Source organism: Eubalaena glacialis, chromosome 2 (assembly GCF_028564815.1).
Source record: "Eubalaena glacialis isolate mEubGla1 chromosome 2, mEubGla1.1.hap2.+ XY, whole genome shotgun sequence".
Lineage (NCBI taxonomy): Eukaryota > Metazoa > Chordata > Mammalia > Artiodactyla > Balaenidae > Eubalaena > Eubalaena glacialis.
In genome coordinates, this window is record NC_083717.1 from 169578774 (window position 1) to 169604448 (window position 25675).

Here is a 25675-nt window from a genome sequence, read left to right on the forward strand (position 1 = left end):
TCCAGCCCACATTAAAAAGGAAGGGGATTAGACTCCATCTTTTGAGAGAAGTGGTAAAGAACTTGCAAACATATTTTAAAACCATTACAGCCATTTAGCTAACACAAGCGGCAAAATGCATGGTGAAAGCTAAGTGTCTGAAGAAGTAGGAATTCAGGTCAAATTATTAGCTGTGTGAACGTGAGGAAATGACTCTCTGAGACTGGGTTTCCCCATCTAAACAATCAGTAGGTTGCAGTTATTGGTCCCTGGTGGTATTTACATGCTTGGAGTCTTCTTGCCTCAGTCATCTTAAAAGGATTCCCTCTTAACTTTCTTGACATCCACTGACCCTTCCCATCATTGATCACCCGTGGTTTCTGACAGTGGAGGCAGCAAGAGTTTGCTACTGGAGCTAGGGGACCTAGGATTCAGACACCAGGGGCAACTTTAAGGAACAGATGTTGAACCACTGAGGACCTCGGGATTCTCCAAGGTCTTCTCAGTCCCAGCCCAGGAGAGGTGAGAAACGCAGCAGTCACAGACCTGAGGAATCTGAATCTGCCTGCCGGGGCCCAGGGATCTGCATTTACTTTTTCACACTAACTGCTGCTGGGGGGAGGGGAGGAGTCTTAAAGCACGTACCCCGGCTGTCTCATTTTAGTCAAGTTCCTTGCTTTTGCTCCCAGTTCGAGGCTTTTCTACGCCACCACTCTGTGGAAGGGGGAGGGGGAGGGTGCCTTGGGTCTCCGCAGTCCTGGGCCCCGCAAACAATAGTGAGCCGTACTTTCGCCTTTTTCTGGGCCGACTGACCCTCCCCAGCCATCGCCTCGCGTGGGTCATGGTCCTAAGACTCGGGCGGAGCATCCCTCTGCCGTGTGCGCCCGGCGCCTAGAGCCGGGTCCAGGGAGGCCCACAGGGGCGAAGCCAGCACACCCCGCTATCACTGGTGCAGGTCATGGGGTGGAAGAGGGTGACTTTTAACCCTTTCATTTTCAAGTGGTAGTAACCCTGACCCCTTGATAGCCTCCTGTAAGGAACACGCGCGCCGGGAGATCTCTGTGCTCACCCAGTGTGAAGACCTCGGCTGACAGATGGGGAAACCGAGGCCCATAGAAGGCAGTGATCTGTTGCATGTCCCACACGATCTAGAACCCTGTATTTTCAAACCATAGTCTGGTTTCTACACCCTGAGGGAAATTCAGGCAGGCTGTCCCTCAGGAAATTCCCGACCGCGGGCCTTCCGAGCCCGGAATCTCCGTGGAGTTTGCGCTTGGTTTGGCACGTTGCGAACTTCGCCCGCAGCTCTGCACCGGCTTCGCGGCGTCCTGAGAGAGGGGTGAGAGGGCAGCGCAAGCCCACCGGCATCCAAGAGGTAACTGGGGTCAGAGGAATGGCTGCGGGAGACGGAGGCCCCGGCGGGAACACACTGGCCCTTTAAGGGGGGGACGGAGCGCATGCGCGGCGCGGGCCGGAGTCGAGCCGGGTGGGCGGCGGGCCGGCAGTGGACCCCGCCGGCAGCTGCTGGGTCCCGAGGCGGCGGGGGTGGCGGTGGCCTGATCTTCGCCGAGCCTCGGAGCAGCGACCTGCGCGTGGACCCCGCCCTCGGCGGGCTGCTCTCCGGGGACTAGCGCAGCCCGCGTTCACCGAGGCTTTGTCACTCGCCTCCAGCTTCATCCGCGGCCGTGGCTGCGCGAGCCTCCGGGCTTGCTCTCCCCGCCCAGCTGTCCTGCCTCCAGCCCTTAGCTGGGGGCGTGGGGTACGCAGCTGGAGCCCGAGCGAACAGCCGCGGAGCATCCTTCGCCCGTCCCGGCCGCGCCACCGCCCATGCTGCAGCCAGTCCAGGGCGGCGACCCTGTGGCCGCAGCCCGCCGCTCGGTGACCCTGCGCCCCGCCCGAGCCTTCCCCGCTGAGCCCCAGGCCCGGGAGCGGAACCCGCGCCCCGCGATGGCTCGGCTGGCGCAGGTTGGCGCCGGGTGCCCGCCATCCGCCCGCTGAGACGCGCCCGGCTGGGTACCGGAGGGGCCTTGGCGCTCCCCGCTTCTCCTCCCCGCCGCGCCCTTCCCCCTTCTGGGGGCTCCGCCGCTCCTTCCCGGGGGCGAGGGCACAGGGGGCCGAGACAAAGCCCACTTTGTGCGGGGAGTTGGCTGCGGGCGTGGAATGTGCGCGTCGGCGCGCGCCCCCTCCCCGCGCCCCGCCAGCTGCGAGTCTTGGCTCCCAGACTCGTCGCGTCGGAGAAATCGCGCCCCCTCACCGCCCTCCGGTCCGGGGGTCCCGGCTCGGAGCTGACGCGGCCTGGAGTCGGGTCGGTCCCCCACCCCGGAGCGCGCGCAGGTGTGAGAGTGCGATATTTTGTAGAGGAATTTGCTTGCCTTCAAAACTGGGAGCTGGGGCGCCCAGTCGGCGTGGGCACTCGTGCCTTGACCCTTTCGTGGCCGCAGATCTGAGCTGCCTGGCCTCAGTTTCCGTCCGACTTTTCTCTGCCAGCCCAGACTGCTGTCCGTTATTGTTCTCGCCGTCAAATGGGGGTGCTTCGTGAAAGCTGCCAAGTTGGGATGCATTCTCTAGATCCCGTTTTTCAAAAAGAACAAGGCCTCTAAGGCTCATCCGGGACAACCAACCCCCTCTGCCCCGCACCTCACGTTGAGGCACTGATTTCCGCCCCCCCCCCCCAATCAAGTAGTATTTTATTGTACGGGAGCCACGCCCTGGTTTCTTAAAGGCGCGTTGCACTCTGTTTGGCCATGTGTTATCTCTGCAGCTGGTGTGTGGGAGGCCTCCTGTGAGCCACCTTTCTTACCCCTGCCCGCTGAGACATCCTCCCACCCCCGTCAAGGATTTGGGGATGCCAGGGGGGAAGAAGGTGGTTGGGGGCGGCAGCAGCGGTGCTGCCCCCACTGCCGCTGCTGTCCCCTCTGGGGCCAGGCGTTTGGAGACCAGCGAAGGAGCCTCAGCCCAGAGAGATGATGAGCCAGAAGAAGAAGGGGAAGAGGACCTGCGAGATGGAGGCATCCCCTTCTTTATCAACCGGGGTGGGCTGCCTGTGGACGAGGCCACCTGGGAGAGGATGTGGAAGCACGTGGCTAAGATCCACCCCGATGGAGAGAAGGTGGCTCAGCGGATCCGTGGGGCCATGGACCTGCCCAAGGTGAGGGATTTGTGTGTGGGAGGGGAGCGGAGAGCTAAGATCTTAGTGACCTTGGGGCTTCCAGAACAAAGGGACACTTTCTGTGTTGGGGTAAGGAACTACTGGCATGGTAATATGTTAAAAATATAGGTAGGTTGAACCTGTCCAGAAGAACTTTCTCTCAATTGCCGTTGAGGTTGTTCTGTGAGGTCCACATGCCCTGTTTCCAGGAAGCCCTCCTCTATCTCTCCTAAAAAGCCCATGTTTTGTGGGCAGAGCAGCAGATTAACTAACAAGTACACTAAAGTGGCCTGACATCTTATTTGCTAAGCCAGAGAACTGTGGGCAGAGAGAGAATGAATGACTAAGGAGGCTCCAGGGCTTAAGATGTTGAGAAAATATTTTCACGTGTTGTTTCGCTGAATTCTCCAACAGCCTTGTGCATTAAGTGCAGTTTGGGGACCCATTTTACAGACAAGAATGCTGAAAACTCAAGTAGGAACTAGGGGTCCCACAGCCAGTAAGTGGCAGAGCTTGGGTCTCACCCCCAGGTCTTCCGGTTCCAGGGCCTCTGCTTGGGGGGACACGAGGTTCAAGGGCAGTTAGAAGAGGGCCTGTGGAGAGGGGCAAAGCTCAGTCATTTATCTGTGTACGGCTGGAACTTCTCCATGACGGCGCTCCTTCAGTTCTGTCACCGTGGAGGCTGAGGCTGTCTCATTCATCTTTGTCTTTCCAAGGCCTCCTGTGTGCTTGGTACAGAACAGGCACTTGTAAGTGTTTGCTGAATGAAAGGGTTCTTGAGACTTTCTGTGCCCTATAGTGCTAGGTGGAAAAACGTGCCTGATTTTTTTTTTTTTTCCCCCAACGTTATGGTTAAGACTAAGGAAGCACTCTCCCAAATGCAGAGTCCTGAAATCCCCCAAGAAAAGCCAATTGGACAGAGGTCAGAGCCCCAGGCTCAGGTCCTGCCTGCTCAGGTGAGAAGGAGGGGGCCAGGGAGAGCAGCAGTTAATGTGGATTAGACATGGAGACAGGTGGCCTATTTTGTTTTCTTTTTACCAAGTTATTGGTAGAACCATCAGAGACTATCTTCTGGGACAGGCTGAATTCAAAGGTTGAAGGTTGAGCAACTGCCTTATATTTCCAGGGGAAATCAAATGTGGTTTGATTTTGAATGGCTACCTCATCACCTTCTGTACTAGTGTAGAATTTAGCTAGTTCCCTGTGTCTGGACATTGTTTCCAATAATTTATTCTTAAAGTGAACACTGTGTTGCACATTCTAAAACATGAATTTGGGGGTCCATCTCTGATTATTTCCTTGGGATAAATGCCTGGAAAAGGAAGTGTGGCGTCAAAGGATATGGACATCTGTTCTGATCACCCACCTACCTATGAACTCAAGCAGCCCCCTTCAACCTGTTTGAGCCACAGTTTTCTCATCTGTAGAATGGGGTTGACTGTAGTGAAGCTGAAATGAGAGAATATGTTTTAAAGCATTTAAGAAACTGTAAAGCCTCAAACCAGTACTGGTTACTGGATGTTCATTACCTCTGTTCACATCCTTCATCAGGAGAGGAGGCTAGATCTCACTCAGCATTTGTTCCAGGGAAGCTAGAGCCACATGCTTCTCCCACGTGAGCAAGTTGGGGATTAGCAGATGGCTATCCAGCCATCCTGCTGATGTCTAAATCAGGCTACGAGAGAGTGTGAATGGTCCCCTGCAGAACTGTCACTACTCCTGGGGGCTGAAAAAAAAAATTGACAACCTCATTAGCAACTGGTTTGGTAATGTCATCTTGTCATCTTCAAGCTTCGTGCATAGGAAAGATACTGATGAAGGAATGAAGCTATTGTCTGTGGGGGGGTGTCATGACTGACAGGAGTGTGCAGGTCCTGAAGGAATTTTGTGAGAGGATTGGGAAAATTGAAACTTCCCCTCCTCAAACCACAGGTAAAGTGTGTGTGGGGTTCCTCCTCCACCTCGGCCCAGAGTAGGAAGGAGCCCCAGAGTCTGGGCAGGGTGGAGGAGGCCGGGAGGCATCAGGGTCAGATCCCAGAGTGCCAGCAGTATGCACCCAGTGCTGGGCTGGCCCCTCCCTGAGTGGTCATGCCCTTGGAGTTGACACAGAGGCATTCACAGAAGAGGTTACACTGTGGTGAGACTAAGAGTTTGGGGACGGCATAATGGGTTTTTGTGTGTGTGTGTTTTTTTTTTTTTGGCTGCGTTGGGTCTTCATTGCTGTGCGCCGGCTTTCTCTAGTTGCGGTGAGCAGGAGCTACTCTTTGTTGTGGTGCGCGGGCTTCTCATCGCAGTGGCTTCTCTTGTTGCAGAGCATAGGCTCTGCGTGGGCTTCAGTAGTTGAGGCACGCAGGCTCAGTAGTTGTGGCTCGCAGGCTCTAGGTTGCAGGCTTAGTAGTTGTGGCGCATGGGCTTAGTTGCTCCGTGGCATGTGGGATCTTCCCGGACCAGGGATCAAACCCGTGTGCCCTGCATTGGCAGGCGGATTCTCAACCATTGTGCCACCAGGGAAGCCCTGGCATAATGTTTTAAAAGACCACTTGAGCCAAAATTTAAAATAGGGAGATTTCACATCAAGGTCCAGATTTTTGGCATCTTTTCAGAAAATGAGAAGATCTGGGAACAGAGAATCTGTGATCCCACATGGCAGCAGGCAGCTGGAGGTGAGGGCTGGTTCCACTCCCCCGGGTGGCCACAGCCCCCACCACTCACTCTAAGCCTGCTTTCCCTGTGGTTACCTGTACGGCCCCTGCAGGTGGTTGAGTCTGGAGCCCCTGCAGTGTAGTGTGATAAAACATCACATCCACCATGTTCAAATCCTGGTTCTCCCGTAACTACTTGTAGGTGGAAGGTATGCAAACTCCTTGTGCCTCAGTTTCCTCAGCTGTGAAATATAAAATGGGCATAATAGCAATACCCACTTTCGAGGGGTTATTGGGAGGAACTGATGAAGTAAAGCATGTGAAATGGGTGAGCATGTAATACGTACCCAGCAAATGGAGCAAGGAGGTGAGGGTGCAGCAGACCACGCCACAGGCGCTTTGGGGAAACGTCCTTTAAAAGGATGATGCCGGTATGTTAAAGGGCAGCAGTTTCTAAAAGGATCACAGATCCAGGAGCAGTTTGTGCCCCTTTGTATGAATGTCTCCTTGATGTTTCAAGCTGCCACCGCCTTTTTTTTTTTTTTAATAAATTTATTTATTTCATTTATTTATCTTTGGCTGCGTTGGGTCTTCATTGCTGCGCGTGGGCTTTCTGTGGTTGCGGTGAGCAGGGGCTACTCTTTGTTGTGGTGCGCGGGCTTCTCATTGCCGTGGCTTCTCTTGTTGCCGATCACGGACTCTAGGCACACGGGCTTCAGGAGTCGTGGCTCGCGGGCTCTAGAGCGCAGGCTTAGTAGTTGTGGCGCATGGGCTTAGTTGCTCCGTGGCATGTGGGATCTTCCCAGACCAGGGCTCGAACCCATGTCCCCTGCCTTGGCAGGCGGATTCTTAACCACTGCGCCACCAGGGAAGCCCCTGCCACCACCTTTGTGAAAGCTCAGCGGCCACTGGTGGGGCTCTGGACACTGAGCTCCTGCAAAATGCGAATTTGGACATCTCCCCCAAAAAGCCAGCATTGCCGGGGTCCTCATGGGCTGACCAGTGTCTTTGGCACGCACAGGAATAACAGTGACAGTGGGCAGGAACCGAGCCCCTGCTGTGTACAGAGGACTGTGTGCAGGGCCTTAGGCCCTGTCCTAAGGCCTGGACATGCAGTGTCTCATCTAGGCTCTGAGGTTGGTTCTGTTATGGCACCCACTAGGATCTTGCTGCCAGGCAGTGAACGGCAGGGCTGGGGTTTAGACAGAGATGGACCGGTTCTAGATCCAGCTCTGTCAGCCTCTAGGCTATCTTACTTCTTGTCCACACACTCAGCTGCGGGCTGCCCCACCTCCCCCAAGCCTCCTTTCTGTTCTAGACTGAGATGGACTCCGCCGGGGAGAATGTCTTTATAGAACTCAGGACTTTAGGGGGTTCCTGGAGCAAAGGTAACCCTTGGCCTTGGTAGTGGAGGAGGAGTCATCCCTGAATTGATCTGGGCCAATATCACTTACCTCCACTGTGACCCCACTTAACCCCACTGCTCAACAGTGAGGGCGCATTTCCTGCCTTCTGGTTTGGGGTTGGGGGCTGTGGCAAACCCAGGCTGCCAGCCCTCCACTAGGCCTGATCATTTGGATGTACAGAATCTTGCCTGTTTGTTTTGAGTGAATGAGTGTATGCTCGTGTGAACATTCAGAAGAAAGGTGCTGGCCTGTTGGCAATGGTTAACGTGAGTTAATGTGTCACTGAGCCGCTGGACAGCTCCCTCCAGCTAAGCCTCAGTGATGGTGGCCTTTAAGCCCCTGCTCATGGATCCCGGGTCTTTTTTAACTTTTTTGGAGCCGTTTAGTTTTTGCAGAGCCGCCAGTTCCTGGGTCCTCTGTCTGGATGGCAGGGGGTGCCCTCGTGGGTACCGCCCGGCCCTGGCCCAGGGCTGGCTCCTGTGAGCTTAGTCAAAGGACTCTTGGACCGCAGTACCCTCCTTGTTTGGAGTGTCTCACGGGAGGATGTACTTACAGTCCCTCCCCAAGCTCCTAGAAGTCACGGGATGCCCTCACGGGAAGTGGGAATGGCGTGCCTGGGATCGATCTTCTACCTGAAGAAGCCACGTGCCATGCTGTTTATAGTAAATTGTGCAGTAATTCCTCTCATTCCTCTCCCACCCCATATCCTTGATACGAGGAGGCCAGCCAGGCCCTCAGAGAGTTCTGGAGCCCGTCTAGCACGGGGTGGTCAGGCAGGCAGGGGGAGAGCCCACCGTCCGTCCAGGGCTTTTATCCCCCTGCTGATTGTAAGTGGTGGTGACAGTTTGGGCAGCAGGGGGTGGTGTGAAAGGGAAAGTAGCTTCCTCCAGATGAGGTGTCAGCGGCTTGAGACTGCCCAGACCGGAAGGAGGGGACGGGCAGGGAGGGGGAGGAAGTTCACGCAGAGCTGTCTACTGGACCGGGCCTTCCCTCTGTGCCTCGACCCTTTGGGGCAAGTCAGTGTCTGTTAGAGGCTGTGCTGTATCCCCCTGCCGTCTGTGATCACTGGTGTGTCACCTCCCTTCATGTCAGAGCCCCAGCCGCTGTAGCCACGTTATTTGAAAGGCTGTGCCTTCACCACACCACAGGGAGCACCTCCCCCAGCCCAGCCCTACCTGTGGGCTCCTGCTTTACCCCTTCCCTTCCCTACCTGCTCAGATTGACACTCTCAGCAGCCCCTGCCTGCTCGGGGGCTGGGCAGAGGCCTGGGGGGAAGAGCGTGGGACCTTTTCGTGTGAGGAGCCCGAGGCCACCTCACAGCTGGCAGTGCTGCTAGCCAAGGGGGACCCCAGAGGGGTGGGCCTTGGCCCTGGAAATGTGGTTCTTCTATCCAGTGAAGGCCGTTCTGTAACCCCAAGGACCCAGTTGATGCTTCCCTTGGCTTCTGAGGCCTCACTGACTTGTTGCAGCCAAACTGCCAGCCTTTGGGCTCCCGTGGCCGGAGAGGGTGGCCTGGGGGTGCACACCTGGTGGTGGCCTCTTTCCTGGCAACGGCTTGGTTGCTGAGGGACAGCCCTGGGGGTCCACAGCTCCTAACCTGACTCCCAGCATCCGGGCAGCCCAGGCTGGCGGTTCCCAGCCCTCAGGAGGCCCCTCCCCGACACCCCACCTCTCCCCTTCCTGGGTCTGGCTCTGAAACGTCTCTTCTGATGAGGAGGACTGTCCAGTTCCCTGGTTACCTGTGCTGATTACAGGTGTGGAGCTGGTAGGACAGGGGGCTGTTGAAGGGGAACCGGAGTCCCTGTGCCACCGTGAAACCCCTTCAAAGTGGCTAGTCCATGGCAAGACCTGTCCCAAACCACGTCCCCCTGCACTTACTCCTGGACAGCTCAGCTTGGAGCTGGAAGGCCTGGTCGATGTGCTGTGATATGGGGGTGGGGTGGGTGACACCACCTGCTGAGGGTGTGTTCAGCTCTCACGGAGCGCTCCCCCAGCTCAGGGCAGGGACACCTGATAAACCGATTTTGATCAGAGTGAACGCCACCCCAATATTGACATTCCTGTTAAGCCTTGAAGTTAATGAAATTTAAAATTCAAAAACCTGTGAGTCAGGTGAGTCAACCTGTGTTTTTCTGAAATCATTAAAGAAGCATAAAATTGGCACATCGACGTAAGCTCCAAATTAGAAATGCTGTCCAGTGCCAGGAGGGAGAGGAAGGGCTGTGGTGGGGGCCTGACGGAAGCCTCTGGAAGGGGCTGCCGAGGAGAGAGGCTCGGCCGCGGAGAGAGCCGGGGTGGCCCTCCATGGGATGTGGCTTCTCTGGGGGCTAATCTGAGTGTTGGGTGGGCTGGAAGCTCCACAGTGAGCGTCCCTCTGTGACCAGAGCTCTTTCTCCGTCCCCAGATTCCCATACCGAGTGTGCCTACGTTCCAGCCCTCTACTCCTGTCCCTGAGCGCCTGGAAGCTGTGCAGCGCTACATCAGGGAGCTGCAGTATCCTCCCTGGTCAGGGTCATGGCCACCGTCTGGCTGGTCCAAAGGCCAAGTGGGGCTTGTTTTCGGACGGGGCCAGAGAGGGCTCGGCAGAGCAGCCTCACTCCACGACTCCAGGGGCGCCGTTCCCACGGCATCTCTGTGCCCCGGAGTCGTGTAAGCACAGCCTGTGTCCGCCCGGGTGTTGGAGGTAGTTTGATGAATGCCAGACCCACTCCAGCCTCTCTGCCGCCTGCTTCCTCCTCTGTGTGAGGGGCTAAATGTCTCCTGAGCGACCTGCTGGTGGAAGCCTAGTCCAGGTCCACCAGGCCAGACCTCCTCTGCTGACCATCCAGTGCCAGCAGAGGGAGAGAGGGGAATTTCCCTTGGGGCTGTTTAAAAACTGGTCTAAAATGGGTGTGTGGTGGGAGGGCGGCCGGTAGATGGAGGAGAAAAAGGATTTTATGCTTCGGGAAGTCACTTCCACATCTTGGAAGTGTCTCCCATTTCTTCACCTTTTTCTTCCCTGGCAAGCGGCCAGTTGCCCAGCATGGGAAGAGCCTCCCCTGAGCCCAGGATTCCCCAGTGTCCCTGAGTTGGGCCCCTCCACCCCTGTGCCCTGCCTGGAGCTATGCGACCTAGGCTCTCCCCCGCCCTCCTAGCTGCAGATTCGGTCAGAGATGGCAGGACCAGGCACCAGGCGCCGGTCCTGAGCAGAAGAAAAGCCAGGCTGGTGACTGAAAACTGGGTCCAGCCCTTCCTTTGCCGTGGGGGGGCGGGGGTGGGGGAGTTGGGGCCCGGAGAGGGAGGCGGCTGGCTTGGGAGCAGTACTCAGCAACGTAGTCGTGTAGGAACCCCACCCCAGCCTTCTCCTCTCAGTGCCTGCTGCTTCTCACTGGTTGGAATATGAGGTACTGCAGAGAGCTGTCCAGGGCTCAGCCTCTTTCCCAGCGCTGGCCTGCCTGGCTGCCTGCCCCACGGCTCCCTCCCTAGGAGAGCAAGGGTGGGAGCAGAGGATGAGAGAGAAGGACGGAGAGGGGCCCTGTGGGGCAAGGAGAAGCAGCGTGCTGCGTCCCCTTCTCCCTTCAGACAGTCAGGTCTTGGGCATCCTCCCAGGTGCCTTACAGAAGCATTTTGTGGGGTCCTTACCCAGCCTGCACCCCTGGGAGTGCTGGACCCCCAGGGTCTGGATGAGGGCAGAGGGACACGCCTCTTCCAGCTCAAGCCAGGAAGCCCTTAACCAGCACCCACAGGTACAATCACACAGGGACGCAGTTCTTTGAAATTAAGAAGAGCAGACCTCTGACAGGGTAAGTGTGGGGGAGTGCCTCGTCCCTCTGCACCAAGGTAACAGCGCCTGGTCCAGTTGGAGCCCCTCGGGCACCTGTGGGTGGAAGCTTATGAGGCAGGCAGGGACTCTTCCCAGGGGAGCCCGCCAGCGGGCAAGTACCACCGTGGGGCCCTCCTTAGGACATCCTAAAGAGGGGACTCTGGCCAAGACAGGCAGCCGGGGCTCCCTTGAGGATGAGGAACCCTGACATCCATGCTGAGCCAGGAGGGTGATGGCAGCCCCCCAGCTTGGTGATGACAGAGGGCAGTCCCAGGTAGATGTCTGGGTGTGAGCCTCGTCTTCTTTTTAAGAGAGGTGGGCCTCGCAGGAGAGAGCCCTCCACCTTCTCTCCATTCCCTGGAGCTGCCTGTGCACTCCCCCCCCCCCCCGGGCAGGGACCTGCGTGTCACCCCAGTGGCCTTACTGGACTCTCTTCTGGTCATTTAGTACAATGCCCAGTGTCTGAGCAACAGGGACCCCACTGGGGAGAACGCTGCATCTCTCACTTCCCATTCTACACCCCAAGTGTTGACCCCTGACTGGATCCACCCCGAAGAAACCCTTAGGGCAGAGCAGAGTGGAGACTGAATGCCACAGCTGGGTCTGGGGGCCCAGCCCAAAGCTGTCCAGGCATCTAAAACCCTGTGCTTTTAAAATTAATGTGAATTTTACGTCTTGCCCCACATATAATCTACCCATGTTCACTGCCTTGTAAAAAATGCTTTAAATGGTTTATTAGCTCATTAATTACCCCCTTTCCAAGCCCCCCGGGGGAATGCAGCCTTCCTAACCCCAAAGCTTTGCTCTTGTTGTCCTGTGGCCGCTGTGTGGCCCAGCTCCAGCCTCATGGGATGGAGGAGTCCAGCACCCTCCCCAGCAAAGCCAGTGGCCAGGCTGCATTCCCAGGCCCAGGGGGCAGCATTCGGTGAGGAGGGAGGAACCAGGCTTCAGGGATAGTCTACGTTAAAGTGGCCTGAATTCCAAGTTCAAGAGCAGGCAGGGGAGTCACTGGGCAGCTAACTTCCTGAGATCCCATGTCCAGGCCCCAGGCAGCTGGCCAGCTGCAGAGTAGCAGTTACAATCAATTACAGACTCTTCAGAGAAGTCATAGTTGGGTCAGGGGTGTCCACTGTGCTGTGGAAGAGAAAAGATCAAGATCAAGGCCAAGGTCTCCAGCATCCTTGGCATGCTTTCCCATGGGCCCCCCAAGCACCATCTTCACAGAGGGCCCCTAGCCCAGTGGCTGTCAAAGATCTGCCTACCACTGCATGCCCCCCATTCATGCTCCCCTCCAGAGGTCTTGGAGCAGAGCCTGAGGGGAGGGGGAAGAGGCCTCTTTCCTTATCTTCAGTGGTTGCCTCTTCTCCCACCCTCTTAGGCTCAGGAAGGATGTGAGGGGAAGGAGAGGGAGGTGCTGGGTCTGAGCTGAGGCAGCTTGGAAGGGAGGGGAGTCTTTGTCCATCTAGCATCTCTAGTCTACCTCATGATACTCCTTCACTGGAAGGAGCCTCTGTCCTTATGATTCTGCCTCCCTTCCCCCCAGGCTGATGGACCTGGCCAAGGAAATGACCAAAGAGGCTCTGCCAATCAAATGCCTGGAAGCCGTGATCCTGGGAATGTATCCTTCCTCTGAGAGGCCTAGGTGGGGGTAGGCACGTGCTCAGCACCTCTGGGACAGCTTCATCCTCTAGAAAGGGAGGGCTGAGTGAGCTCCAGGGCCCTCCCAGCTCCCTCTCCCAGCAGTCATGAACTTGGCCCAGAGTGAACGAGCTTGAGGGGGACTCAGTCCCTTGCACCTCAGTTGCTAACTTCCGAGGCTTACTGGGCAGCTTTTTTGAGTCGTGGACGCAGTGACCCTGTTCTCTGAACCACAAATCAGGGCACATTGTTTCATAAGGCTGTTGTGCTATTTCCCAGAACCAGAGTCTGGAAGAAGCAGGTTGGATGCCCAAATGTTGGCATTTCCAGGACATGTTAATTTGTGGAGATGATGGATGGGATCTTTGATATAAAACTGCCTATTAAAAAAAAAAAAGCAAACAGGGTTTCTCAGTCTCCCCCACCCAAAGGGTAGAACTGGGACCTATAGCTGGGTTACCAGAGTAGCTAAGTGGGATGTATAAGCCTCCCAATATCCCCAGTTAGAGCAAAGTAAGGAGACAGGTGTTTATGGCCAGTTTTCTGTCATAAGTGGACCCTGCCTGAGCCCTACCCTGTTTTGTTTTGTTGCAGAACATCTTAACCTTGTATAAACATAGATTAATATTAATGGAACCCATGTGCCCATCACTCAGTTTTACCAATTGAAGGCCAATCTCAATCCATCTCTGCCCACCCCTCACATTACCCTCTTTCCTGTACCTACCAAGGCTTTTAAATATTCTGTTTGCCACCCCTGGTGCAGGCACCTGGCTCTGTGCCGAGCAGGGCAAGGTGGCAGGTGCCTAATGGGACGGAGGAGTCCACTCGCTAGGGCAGGTCACGGACGCGAAGACGACAGTCAAAGGTCAGGAGCACAGCTTCTTTGAGGAGGACTACTGTGATCTGAGGGGGACACTCCCCACCCCCGTAGGCACACCTGCCTTAAACTATGTGAAGAGACTGAAGGGGTGCCCCCCTGTCCCCCTCCCTGAGGGGTCCTCAGAGCTAACCCTACTGTGGCAGTCCTCTGTGGACCAAAGAGCCCCACGAGCATGGCCCTGTCCAAAGGGTTCTTTGCTGGGACGAGTGTGAGGCCAGCCCAAGAACTCCAGGCTGCTGCCAGCAACCCCTTCAGAGCCACACACCAAAGTGGAGGTTCCCACCCCCTCGTAAGAGGGAGACTCGGCTCCCCTCCCCCTGAGCACACAGAGAAGCTGGTCCAGATGGGATCACGTGGTCCTGCAGGCTTTTCAGGGGTTACCTGCTGGCTCGTACGTAGGCGGGAAAAAAACAGGAGCAGCCCCCATCTGGGGGGACCCCTCCCCGCTGTCCCCACAGGACCACCACGGGTCCCTCTTACACACGTGGTGAGCGCTGTATTGGGTTTGTCCCTGGGCCTCATCCTCGCTGCACACTGAGCCTGCGCCTTGTTCATCTGTGTCCCCAGTCACTTGCTTGCAAGGAGTCAGGCTCCGTAAGCATCGTGGTGACTCAGAGAACAGACTTCGGGGTCAGGCCAACCCGGACCTGAATCCTAGCTCTGCCACATCCTCACTGTGTGATGCCGAACAAGTTCCTTAACATCTCTGAGCCTCGGAGTCCTTCTCTGCAGAAGGGGACGATGGCAATCCCATCCCACAGGTTTGTTAGGACAGTTGAATGAGCAGGTGCACGTAGGACACTGGATGCAGTGTCTCCGTGGTCTCGCCAAGCTTTTATCCTGTTTATCTCATTCTACCCGTTTGTTCAAGAAGAGTTTTGAGTGACTGTTAGGTGCCCACCTCTGTGCTGGGCCCCAGAGATACAGCAAAGAACATGACAGACAAGGTCCCCATTCTCAGAAGATTACATTCTAGTCGGGGAGACAAAAAATAAGCAAGTAAACCAAGAAATAAGAAAAATAATTACAGATTGTGGTGATGTGCTGTGGGGAAAATACGTAGAGCAGACTTGCTTTAGAAAGGGAGGTCGGAGGAGCTGGCAGCTGCAGCGGGGGGTGGAGGGGAACAGCTAGAGGAAGGAGCTGGCGCAGAAGGTCCCCCGTGGAGGTTGCAGTGGGCCGCTGGACCAGGCTCTCAGCCTCCCAGGGCACGGGGGCAAGCTTGGTTTTATTTGAAGAGCAACAGGCAGTATGTCTGTGCGTGGGGGGTGGAGAAAGAGAGAACAGGATTGTCAGTGCATCTGTGAGGAAGTGTGTGTGAGAGAAAGACCATGTGAGAGGCAAGGCAGAGGTGAGGAGGGCTGTGTGCCTGACAGGAGGAGAGAGGGAGACGGGGTGGTGGGCAGAGGGCCCTCTTACCCTTCCTTCAGCCCAGGACTCTGGAGGGCCCTGCAGTTTGGAGTGCCAGCCTCACTCTTAAGGTGTTACTTGGTGAGCCCTGCTTGACGTCATAGCAGCAGCCGGTAATCACTGAGTGCCCTGACCCATAGAGATTGAGTTTATTGAGCACCTACTTATGTCAGGCCCAACCCTGATGACAGGAAGTGGAGATGAGCAAGACCTGTTGCCTGCACTCAGGAGCTGGGGTGCAGGGCCGCTCACTTAGCCTCTCCCAGGTTGGGGTGGAGGCCGTCCCCGTCCCGCCCCTGCGCGCTGGCCCTCGGCCTCTCCCTGGCTGTTTCCTTAGCTGGGGCGGTGCGGCCAGTTACCTCACCAACAGCATGCCTACCCTGGAACGCTTCCCCATCAGCTTCAAGACCTACTTCTCAGGGAACTACTTCCGCCACATCGTGCTGGGGGTGAACTTCGGCGGCCGCTACGGGGCGCTGGGCATGAGCCGGCGCGAGGACCTGATGTACAAGCCGCCGGCCTTCCGCACGCTCAGCGAGCTCGTGCTGGACTACGAGGCCGCCTACAGCCGCTGCTGGCACGTGTTGAAGAAGGTGAAGCTGGGCCAGTGCGTGTCCCACGACCCGCACAGCGTGGAGCAGATCGAGTGGAAGCACTCGGTCCTGGACGTGGAGAGGCTGGGCCGCGAGGACTTCCGCAAGGAGCTGGAGCGGCATGCCCGCGACATGCGCCTCAAGGTGCGTGTGTGCGGCCGCCCCACCCGCGAGCGTCCAGGGGCGTGAGCGTCCAGGGGTGGGCAGGGGTGGAGACGGAAGGGGTGGAGACGGAAGGGCTGCCGCTTCCTAGGGGGTCGCTCTTCCAGGGAAGCCCCCTCCCTCCTCCCCTGTCCCCCCGCCCCCGCCCCCGCCCCAGCAGAGGTGGTGCCAGGATTAAGGGAGATGAGGGGGAGAAGTTTCCGGGCTTTGCGCAAAGGTCGTTATCGATGAGGCAGCCCCCTCAGGTGAGCAGGCCAGGGGAGGCTCTGGAGGGGGCAGCAGACGAGCCGGGTTTGGGCACGTGGAGGAGGGCAGGGGTGCCACAGGCCAGGTAGAGGGGGCTGTGAGTAAGGACTGGAGGGAAATCAGGGTCTGTCTGGAGGGAATGGTAGTGTGGGCTGGGCAGCAGCTCCCATCACCCCTGTGCATCCTGACTCTTGACCCCTAGCCCCAGTGAAGGACTAGGAAGAAGTCAGAAAAAGGAGGTGCGGACTGTGGGGAGACGAGGCGGTGGTTCCTTCTCCCGCTTCCCCACACCCACTGAGCAGGGGTCTTGGAGGAGGGGGAGGGGCTGCTGGGCCCAGATGTAGTCGGGCTGAGCTGCTGAGGGGTTGGCCCCAGAGCCTTACAGATGAGAAAAATCTTGGCCTCTCCCTGGTTTCCCCTGTATGGGGGTGCCTCCTCTGGGGCCTGCCAGCCCCTCCCCATTGCCCAGTCATGCAGCCCTGTGCTCTGCCCCTCCGGGTAGCCTGGGGCCGCAGCCATGACTGTGGCACTTTCACATCCACTGCTGCTCCCCAGAACGCCGGGAGGGCAGCGGGCAGCGGTGGGTGCTCCCTTTTCAGGGTAAGGAACTGAGGTGCGGGCAGCCCAGAGACTTGCTCGCGGGCCGTGGGAGGCAGATGGGACTGGGGCTCAGTCTCCGGATGGGGAACCCAGGCATATCACAGGTGCTTTCAGGTGTCCCGGCGGGGATGCGGCAGAGCTAAGGCTGCCCTGCCCCGCCAGCCAGCCCCTAGGCCAAGACCGTGGGGCAACAGTGCCTTCCCCAGGGCGGAAGTGGGCTATAGTTGACCCTGCCGCTTTCAGGGGCTGCCCTCTTCCCCTCCTGAGCTGGTCCTCCCCTGTTCTTCCCCTGCAGAGCTCTGGGTACCCAGGTGCTGGAGGGTTACTGCATCTTCAGGGGAGCAGGGTGGATTTAGAGTTGGAGGCACTATTACCTAGTTTTTAGTGCTGTTTCCCAATCTGTTTGGTGCTATGCACTTCCCATTCTATTTGCCCCCTTCCAGTACCCCTCCAGTATACCCCAAGTTTTGAAGATTCAGGTCAAACGGACAGTGCTGCGTAAATTCGCTTGCTTTTCTTATTTTTTTCTTAATCAGATATAGCTGCTAGTCTGAACTTCTGATTGACTCGAGATAACCAGTGTCACCCTTGGGTCTGGTAGGATCCCAGCCCAAAGCTCAGACATGGGCTGTTTCCCCAGCCGGCACATCTACCTGGCATGGGTAAACGGCCCTTTTCTCAAGGGCCACCATGAACCCTCAGTAACTTCCACCCATATCCTTGCTATTTCAGGGGCCAACGGAGATTAGGGCAGCCCTGCTGTGGAACCACTACCCTGGCAGTTTTAGTGCCTGGGAAACAGGTTCGGGAAGACCCTGAGACAAGGCAGAGCTTGGCACGAGGCTTCCTGGGCCCTGCCCGGGGCAGCTTTGGGGCTTGTGGCTCCTGCAGGGCAGGACGGGCTCTGGGGCAGTCCTGGAATGAGTCTTTGTTTCTTCCTCCCCACCAAGATTGGCAAAGGGACCGGCCCTCCCTCCCCCACCAAGGACCGCAAGAAGGATGTGTCCTCCCCACAGCGGGGCCAGTCTAGCCCCCACCGCAGGAACAGCCGCAGTGAAAGGCGGTGAGAAAAGGGTTTCGCCTTGGGTGGGGGGCTGGGGAGGCAGCAAAAGGCGTTTTCCTTCCCTCTCATCTTCCAGACTCCTCTGTTCTTCCCCCACCTCTTCTCTTTCTCACCTTTCTCTTTTTTGCCTCTGCTGGAGGGAACTCGGGATGGTGTGTTTGTTTGTGTGTTGATATGGCAGCAATGCAATCCCATTTCTCGAGAGAAGATGACATCGCTGGCCCACTGGTCATCCTATGCAGGGCCCGGATGCCGAGCCGGAGACCCACAGGGAAGGCTGGAGGCCAGCGGCAGAATGGGCTCTGTGGGAGGGAGGGTAGAAGGGGCGGGGCCCTGCCTACGGTGAGTCCTTCCAGGAATATCACTGGAAAAGGTTTGACATCAGATGGCGGCTGGTGGCTGGCTTTGAACGTAACTTTTGCCCCTGTGAGTCTGTGGTTTCTGCCTGTAACTAGACCGCAGAAACATCCCGTTAAGACACCAGACTGCCTCATCAGATTTGTCTCCTACACGTCAGCCTGGCTCTTGCTTTAAATGTCGTTGTCATTCTGGAAGCACCTCTCTGGTGTAAGGGGCGCCAAGCTGGCCTCCAATATCCAGCATCCTTCACTTTGACCTAGGAGGCTTTCAGAGAGAACAGATCCCCCTCACAGAGACTGACGCATTACACTATTACTTTCTTACTTAACTGCAGCCAGAATTGCTGACCTCCGTGAAAAGCAGTACCCTGCAAGAGAGTGCAGGGACCACACTCAGGACAGCAAGGCGTGTGGGCGCTCCAGAAACACACTTCTGCAGGGGCTCTACTGATTCCTTTGGGACACCTTGGGGACTGGGGACGTGGGGAGCCAGCAGGGGCAGCCACCCCTTGCTCCCTGCTCCCGCACCTTCCTGACGGGCCACTCACCTCTTCCCCCTCCTCTGCTCTCTCCTCCCTGCAGGCCTTCTGGTGAGAAGAAGCCTTCAGAGCCCAAAGCCATGCCAGACCTCAATGGGTACCAGATCCGGGTGTGAGGCAGGCGGCAGTGCCCCAGCCGCACCCACTTCTGGGGGCCAGGATCTGCCTGCCAGAACCGGCCTCGCTCCTGGGGAAGTTGGGGCTGATGATGGGGGCGGGGTGAGGGGCAGCAGGAAGAGCGTGTCCCAGCTCAGCCACCCAAGATGCTGCCCCTCCCGCTGGGCCAAGCCCCCTAACTTTGGACCGCGAGGCAGTGAAGAGTTTAATTTTGAATTTTTAACTCGACAACTGAAATTTAAGGTATTTGGGGAAAAACTTAAAACTAATGGATCTGCCAGTGGCTGGAAGGCCAGTGCTTAGAGGATCTAAGCACCACAGGGCTGCGTGAGGAGGGGTTGCTGGCTCTGCTGGTACCCCTGCCCCAAGGTCTCTCTGGGATTTGGGTCCATTCCGTCTATGGGAAACCTCCCAGCTCTGCTAGGCCTGTGGCAGGACTGGGGGAGGGATGTTTCTCCAGTCCTGTCTGCCCTGGCAGAATCTTCACCCAGGGAAAGGAAAGCAGGGTAGGAACCACCCTGAGAAAGGGCTGTATGGCCCATATCAGGAGCTTAGCACAGGACACATCTGCCCCAAGAGCCAGAGCCTGTGGCTCAGGAGGGTCCTCAGGCCCTTGCAGCCCCATGGACAGTGCTGTGTGGGCTGACATCATTGCCTCACGGCAGGGCCCGTGCTGGGATAGGCTGGACGAGAGCCCAGGAGAGGACCACTGGGGGAAGGGTTCCCGGACCCCTACCTGGCCTCCTTGCTCAGCCCAGCTCTGCCTGTTGCTGAAGCCGGGGCCTCCCTGCAGAGGGGCTGGGCTCTGCCAAGGGCCCAGAGATGCACTGGGCTCAGCATGACTGTGGGGACTGAATAGACCTGGTGGGTCCAGGAACCATGGCTGGGGATGGGGTGGGACACCCAGGCCCAGGTCTGTCCCCCTGGTAGGTAGTCCCCAGGGACTGCTCCCCCTTCCTATTACCTTAGCCCTTGCTGGGGAAATGAAGACCAGATCAGGCTGCCTGTGTCCCAGGCCTACCTCCCCTCATTCAGCAGCCTGGATAGGTGTGGAGGGCCCAGTGATGATCAGGCCTGTTGCGTGAGGCCGCTCATCAGGGAAGAACCTGAGCTGCTGGAGTCTGCACAGCCTGCCTGGCAGGTGTGAGATACCTGGCGGGCAAGTGAGAGGTTGTGGAGAGAGGTTGGAGGGCCTGCGGGAAGGTTCTGGAGGCCCAAGTAACAAAGAGGTGTAGGTCAAGGGGGCAGTGCGGCCACTAAGGAGAGGCAGGGCCCGAGAACTGGGGAATGTAAGTGAGAAAAGAACGTGGGGGAGAGTTTAGAATCAGGGGGCCTTGGGGAGTAGTGAGTTCCCTATTGCTGGAGGTATTCAAGCAAAGACTAGATGGCTGCTTGTCATCTTGAAAGCTATAGAAAGGATTTAGGTTACGGAAGGATAACTGGATGAGATGACCATTAAGGTTTGTTAATACTGAGAGGCTATGATTCAGCCAGGGGCAGCTGGCAGTAAGGCTGCAGCAGGGCTGGGGGCCTGGAAGAGGGAGGACCAGAGCCAGAGTTGTAAACTCAAATGCCTACAGGGCCGGGCAGATGACTAAGAGGAGGGCTGCAGGGCTGGGTGGGGATTGTGGCAAATTAAAGAAGACATACCCCATTAAAGCAGCCGCTGTTGCTCAGCCATTCTGAGCGCAGGCCCTGCAGTATCAGATTGCCTGATTTTTTTTGTTGAGAGGCCAGAACTCTGAATTTTTATGTGAAATATGCTGATTTTTAAATGTTGGCAGTCAGTTCAGAAAATTGTAAAGCCCAACGTGAAAAAGAATGCTGGTTTGTAATCTCTGAAGTAGAGAGGACTTGGGCTGGGGAGAGGTCCACCGAGGTACTTTGAGGTGGAAAGCATGAAAAGTTGTAGGCCTCCCAGAGCGGGCTGGGCCAGGGCAGCGTCCTCGCTGCAAAGGCTGCTCAGAGTGGGCAGCTACCCGACATTCATGTTCGTTCTCCCTGCAGACCAGAGACACACCCGTAACTCCCTGCGGTTGCTGAGACACCGGAGGGGGTGGAGTGGAATAGAAATAGTGCAATTCTCAGCCTGCCAGGGAGATGGATTGTGCCTGAGAAGCAAAGAAAGGGAGAGAGGGAGACAGGATGCGTTTGCTGACGCAAGTGCCCGCCAGGGAAGGCACCAGGCTGGCAGCTCTTCACACCAGCAGCTCTTGGCCCAGAGCCAGGCCCAACAGGGAAGCCGGCTGCTCAGTCCCCTGGGTTTCTCATGGGTCACTGGGCCCTGGGGAGGTGCCTAACCTGTCCCCCGGGCTACACCCCAGCCAGACCAATCCGAGGGGCACTATGAGCTCTAACTCACCATCCCATCCCATCCCAGTTTTCAGGGAGAGGGGTGCTGGGTCCCCACATTCACACATTCACCTGAGGCGGAGATGGATCCGTTTGGGAGGCATGAGGCTGAAAGTGAGGCGTTTTGTGGGTCTGGATGTGGGTTCCTTGTGCAGGCCGATCATCGGCAGACACCCCAGATGCCCCTGTGGACCATAGGGCTTGAGGGTGAGACGTGAGGGAGCCGCTCCTGGTATGGAAGCCCAGCAGGGTGCTCTGACCCTCTGGCTCCTTCCCGAGCCCTTTGGGGAGAAGGAAGCAGGACGAAGCCCCAACCCCTACTGCTGTCTTCCAGGGAGGGAGCCGACCACCCACAGCTGATAACCCCCTAGCACTCCCCCTTCCTCGCTCAGACCTCGGGCCTGTGGACACCCACAGGATACAGCGGTGCTTTTTAATTTAACTGTTTCACATATGTAGCAACCCCTCCTCCCCTCCTGGGCGTGTTTACACAGGCTCTGCTCCCCAGGGCTGGCCTGGCTGCAGAGTTTCTGGGGAGTCAGAGGCAGGGACTTTAGGGCCTTAGTCACCATCCTCAGTATCACCTCATCTCAATTCCTGTGAGGGACCGGGCCTCGCTCCTCCCAACTCAGGACTGCCTTCCAGCTCTCAGCGTGGGTTCCTCAGGGGTAGGGGCTGCTGGCTGGGGAGGGGTCAAGGGGAGAGCAGAGAAAGCTGCCTGATGAAGGGGGGGGTCGGCAAGGGGGGGCAGTGATTGCTCCCCAAGGCCTGGCTGCCTGTGCTCTGTGCTGGCTGCTGGGTCAGAACACTGGGAAATTGGGTTTCAAGCCTCCCCACCCACCGACCTGCCAGTCCTCTCCCTCCCGTGGCCTCAGTACAGTCATGGTCCCCTCGCCCATGTCGCCAGCCACCCCATCCTGGGCGTGGCCAAGTGGGGAGAGCGGCGCCCCCGGCCCCCAGGTGTGGTGATGAAGCCTAGGGCCAGGGTTCTGAGCAGCAGAAAGAGCCTGGAGGTTGGCCGTATCTGGTTTCCGGCCCACTCTGTCATCTTATGCCCCCCACCGCTTCCAGCTTGGACTGGACTTACCAGCCCAGGGACGGGGTCTAATTCTGGCTGGTGGCGCCCAGAGGCCTGTGTGCCCACGCGCGCCTGGGTCTCCTGCCTGGGTGGTTTTCGGCTTAGCTACAGCGGCTTCCCCAGGCACTGCCCCCCGGCCTCCGAGTACAGGGAGGTGTGAGCTGGGCCCGGCATATCGACTGCGTTCTGTGTGCCAGAAGCGGGCTGTGTTGAAATCCCCACTTCTCTTGTTCCACTGAGAAACCAGTGTGAAGGGCAGGGAGGTCCTCTGGGGGAGCGTGGGGTGGGAGGGGAGGTCTGCCCCCGGCCAGGCAGGGCTGCCACAGTGCTAGCTCCAAGTCCATCAGTATTGACCCCGCTCGCCCCATCTTGGTGCTCCAGACTCCCAAGTTTCCCTTTTTCTTCAAGTCTGAGAGAAGAAATCGGGTGCGCTTGGCCTGGGGCCTAGTGATGGTGGAAGGCCCCTTCCTCGAGCTCTGTGTTGGCTGCCATGTTGTACTGGACTTTGTTCCCCCTCTTCTTCTCATATCAGTGTTGCCCCTCCCCCTTTGACTTTTACACTTCGTCTCATTCCTGTTCTCACTTTTTCTTTGAAATGAATAAAGTCTCCCCAGCTCAGCTGTGTGGGCTGGGAGGAAGCCCCAGTTTGTAAACCTTGTCTTCTTCCCTCTGGGAGCTGAGGCTGGAGCTGCCCCACCCACCAGTGTCAGCCTCGGCAGCTCCGGAGAGAACCTGCCCGGAGGTGAGGAGAGCCCCAGACAAGGCAACAGGACACCTCGCAGCCCCTGCAGTCATGATAAAACTTCTGGGGTCCCAGACTGTCACCCTCAGCCTGCTGAAGCCACTCAGCTCTTGTTAATCCTAATCTGGGAGGTCTTTCCTGCTGGCTGTAAATGAACCCCTTCTCCCTCACACAGCCAGTTCAGCCCCCAGAGGCGCAGGATGCGTTCCAGAGCCCTGCTCTTCCTATCCTATTCCCCAGCAGTCCATCGGGAACAGAAGAGGAAGGCTGGGTGTTCTCCTGGGAGATGAGGCTATTTCAGGAAACCATAGCAACAGGGATCTGCAGTCCCTTCTCATCACAGTTGCCAGTGCAGAATCTATGGTGGTTAAAACCACAGCTTTGGAAAACACCGCTGGTTCCACCCTTCTTCCTCTACATTGTCCCTCCAGCTCTGGACCTCTTCCCAATGCTTTAAGGCAAGTCCAAACAATTACAACCAGACCTGCACAGAAATCTCTCTTAGACCCCACAGCATTTTTCACCTTTAACCCTTCCTCCCTGTTTCTCTGGTCTCCTTTCATTCAGTTTGAGAGTAAAACCTAGACTTATAAGAGGAGAGAGTATATTTCCTACTTCTTATCCCAGCCAATCCCCATAAGGTCCTAACTAGAAGTGTCGTTTAGCACAGCAAGAGTCCCTCACTTTCAGTAGCGTGGTGGTGAGGCATGGCCACTGGGAAGAGGAGGGGTGGTCTGTTGGAATCCATGAACGTCTTAGACTGTACGCCATTAAAAAGAGGCAGTTATGTTAATTACAGGTTCATTTAAATCCAGCTTAAACGATAACAAAAAAGAGCCTTTCAGTAAACCAGAGTTTGTGAATAACTTGGATTATACACCTTTACACAAAGGCAGTGTTGAAATTTACACATTCTAGTCCAGCTAAAGTACCAAGTAAAGGGCCTTGTGGGTGGACTTCAATGAGATGGGCTCATACACAGTAGGCCCCTGGAGTGCTCTCGTGAAAGGAGGGCGGGGTTAAGTGCTGCGGTGAGTCTGTATGAGTCAACCAGGCTCACCGTGGACACTGCTTGGCCACTTTCTTAGAATTGACGCAGAGGTAAGTGCCAATTGTGGACTCCCAAGAGAACCAGAACCTAACTTGCTGGGGGGATTCTGCTCCCTTTCTTTCAAGCTCACAGCATGTGCCTGCCTAGTTTAGGCACATGACTAAAGTGGGTCGGACTTTTAAATGCAGGTGGCACTTCTCAGAGCCCTGGACATGAAGAGATTGAAGCTCTGCACCCACATCTGTCAGGATCTGACATCTTGACGACTGTGGAGGGCAGTGGTGACAGGAAGTGCTGGTCATACCAAAGACCAAGCCGACTGGGCCACGTGCAGGCTGCCTGGTAACCCTTATAGTGTTTGCCAAGGGGGTGAGGGGCCCGCTGAGGCCTGGCGGGTGGTTGGAGATGGGCCACCTCAGGTGGGCTGAGGGACAGCACTCTGAGCAGCCCACATGGGAATGTGCACTCCCTCCAACCCCCAGCCAGAAAGGACTTGGTCATGGGAAAGACAAAACCTCCAAGAATGTTAAGTGTGGAGACTCCACTCTTCTCTCCGCAGCTGTGTGAGGCCTCTGGCCTTATGGGCACAGGAACTGACTAGGGATGGGGCAGAAGGCAGAGTTCCCAATTAAGGTCACATTCTCCTAACCTGGGAGAGATCACCCTACCAGGTTCTCATCTGGCTGGCCCTTGCCCAGGACAGTTTTGTTTTGCCCTCTCTCCCCAGGTGGAAACTAGAGGAGGTGGGCCCCTCCTGCTCCCAGAAGATGGGAAGCCATGCTTTGCCTTATGTAACCAATCAGAAAACAATCCTCTAGTCCAGTAGCTACACCAGGGCAAGAACTGGGGAGAAAAAACAGGGTTTAAAAACAAGCCAGCAGAGGGCTGGTTGGTCATTTCCCTTCTCCCAGGCCCAGCCCCATGTATCTGCCTTACAAGACAACCTGTCTCTTCTACTCCCAGGAAAGGCTGTGTTCTGAGGAGTTGGGTGGCAAGAAATAAAGGAGATTCTCAGTTTACCTCTTTGGGATCTCTATTTCCTTGGATATAAAGGTAAGATATGCACACCTGAACTGCCACCTTGTAGTGCAACTGTCTACTGATCATGGAAGTGGAAGCACTCTGGAAACTGAATCAAAGTGCCGTGCAGATGCTACATGACTCACCTTACCAGGGGGAAGCCCTCCAGGCCAGGAAAGGGGTCTCTGGGGATGTACCTCAAAGCTTAGGAGCTATAAAATAATTCCAAGCCCCCAGGGCCAACTGTCCAGGCTGACTAGAGAGAACTACCCACCCTCAATTCCAACTGTTACCAGTAATTACCAATTATTGTAATTACCAAGAATACTCTGGGATTCTTAGCATCCCTTTAAATAACGTAATTTCAGATCTGAAAATTCCTCACACATGGAAAAGAGTATTACTTTAATTTCTATTTCACCAAGATATGTGCAACATAGGGAGGGGTTAACTTACCCACAATCACCAAGTGACCAGGCCAAGATGACAAGTGGTGTTCCTAATCCCTGGCTAAATCCCAACCCAGGTGGTTCAACTGGTACCCAGGTAGCTTTAAATAACCCAGATTCTCAGGTACTGATTCAGAGGTGTGGGGTCTGGGATTCTGTTCAGGTAAGGCAGAAAACCACACCTGTCTCAGGGCTTCTTCCCACGGGCACAGGGGCTGGTGGACCTGCTGCACAGGGAGGCCGGAGGAAGACGAAGTCCCAGCACAGTGAGGCCCGGGAAAGATGAGAAACCTTGCCAGCAACAGGTGGCTCACAGCTCAGCCCTGGCTCCTGAATACAGAAGAGATGATCAAAAATAGAAGCGCAGCAAGAGGCATCTGCCACATGCATCATGCC

At 56.6% G+C, this 25675-nt stretch overlaps 1 protein-coding gene across 1 annotated transcript; it reads left to right on the forward strand.

Moving 5' to 3' along the window:
• The first annotated feature begins 2577 nt into the window (after window positions 1-2577).
• On the forward strand, window positions 2578-21592 carry VASH1 (vasohibin 1). Its single transcript, XM_061181123.1, has 7 exons — window positions 2578-3127; window positions 9580-9668; window positions 10901-10957; window positions 12521-12595; window positions 15264-15645; window positions 17460-17572; window positions 18514-21592. The coding sequence occupies exons 1-7, from the start codon at window positions 2825-2827 to the stop codon at window positions 18584-18586; spliced, it is 1092 nt and encodes a 363-aa protein (XP_061037106.1). The 5' UTR covers window positions 2578-2824; the 3' UTR covers window positions 18587-21592.
• Window positions 21593-25675: the final 4083 nt, after the last annotated feature.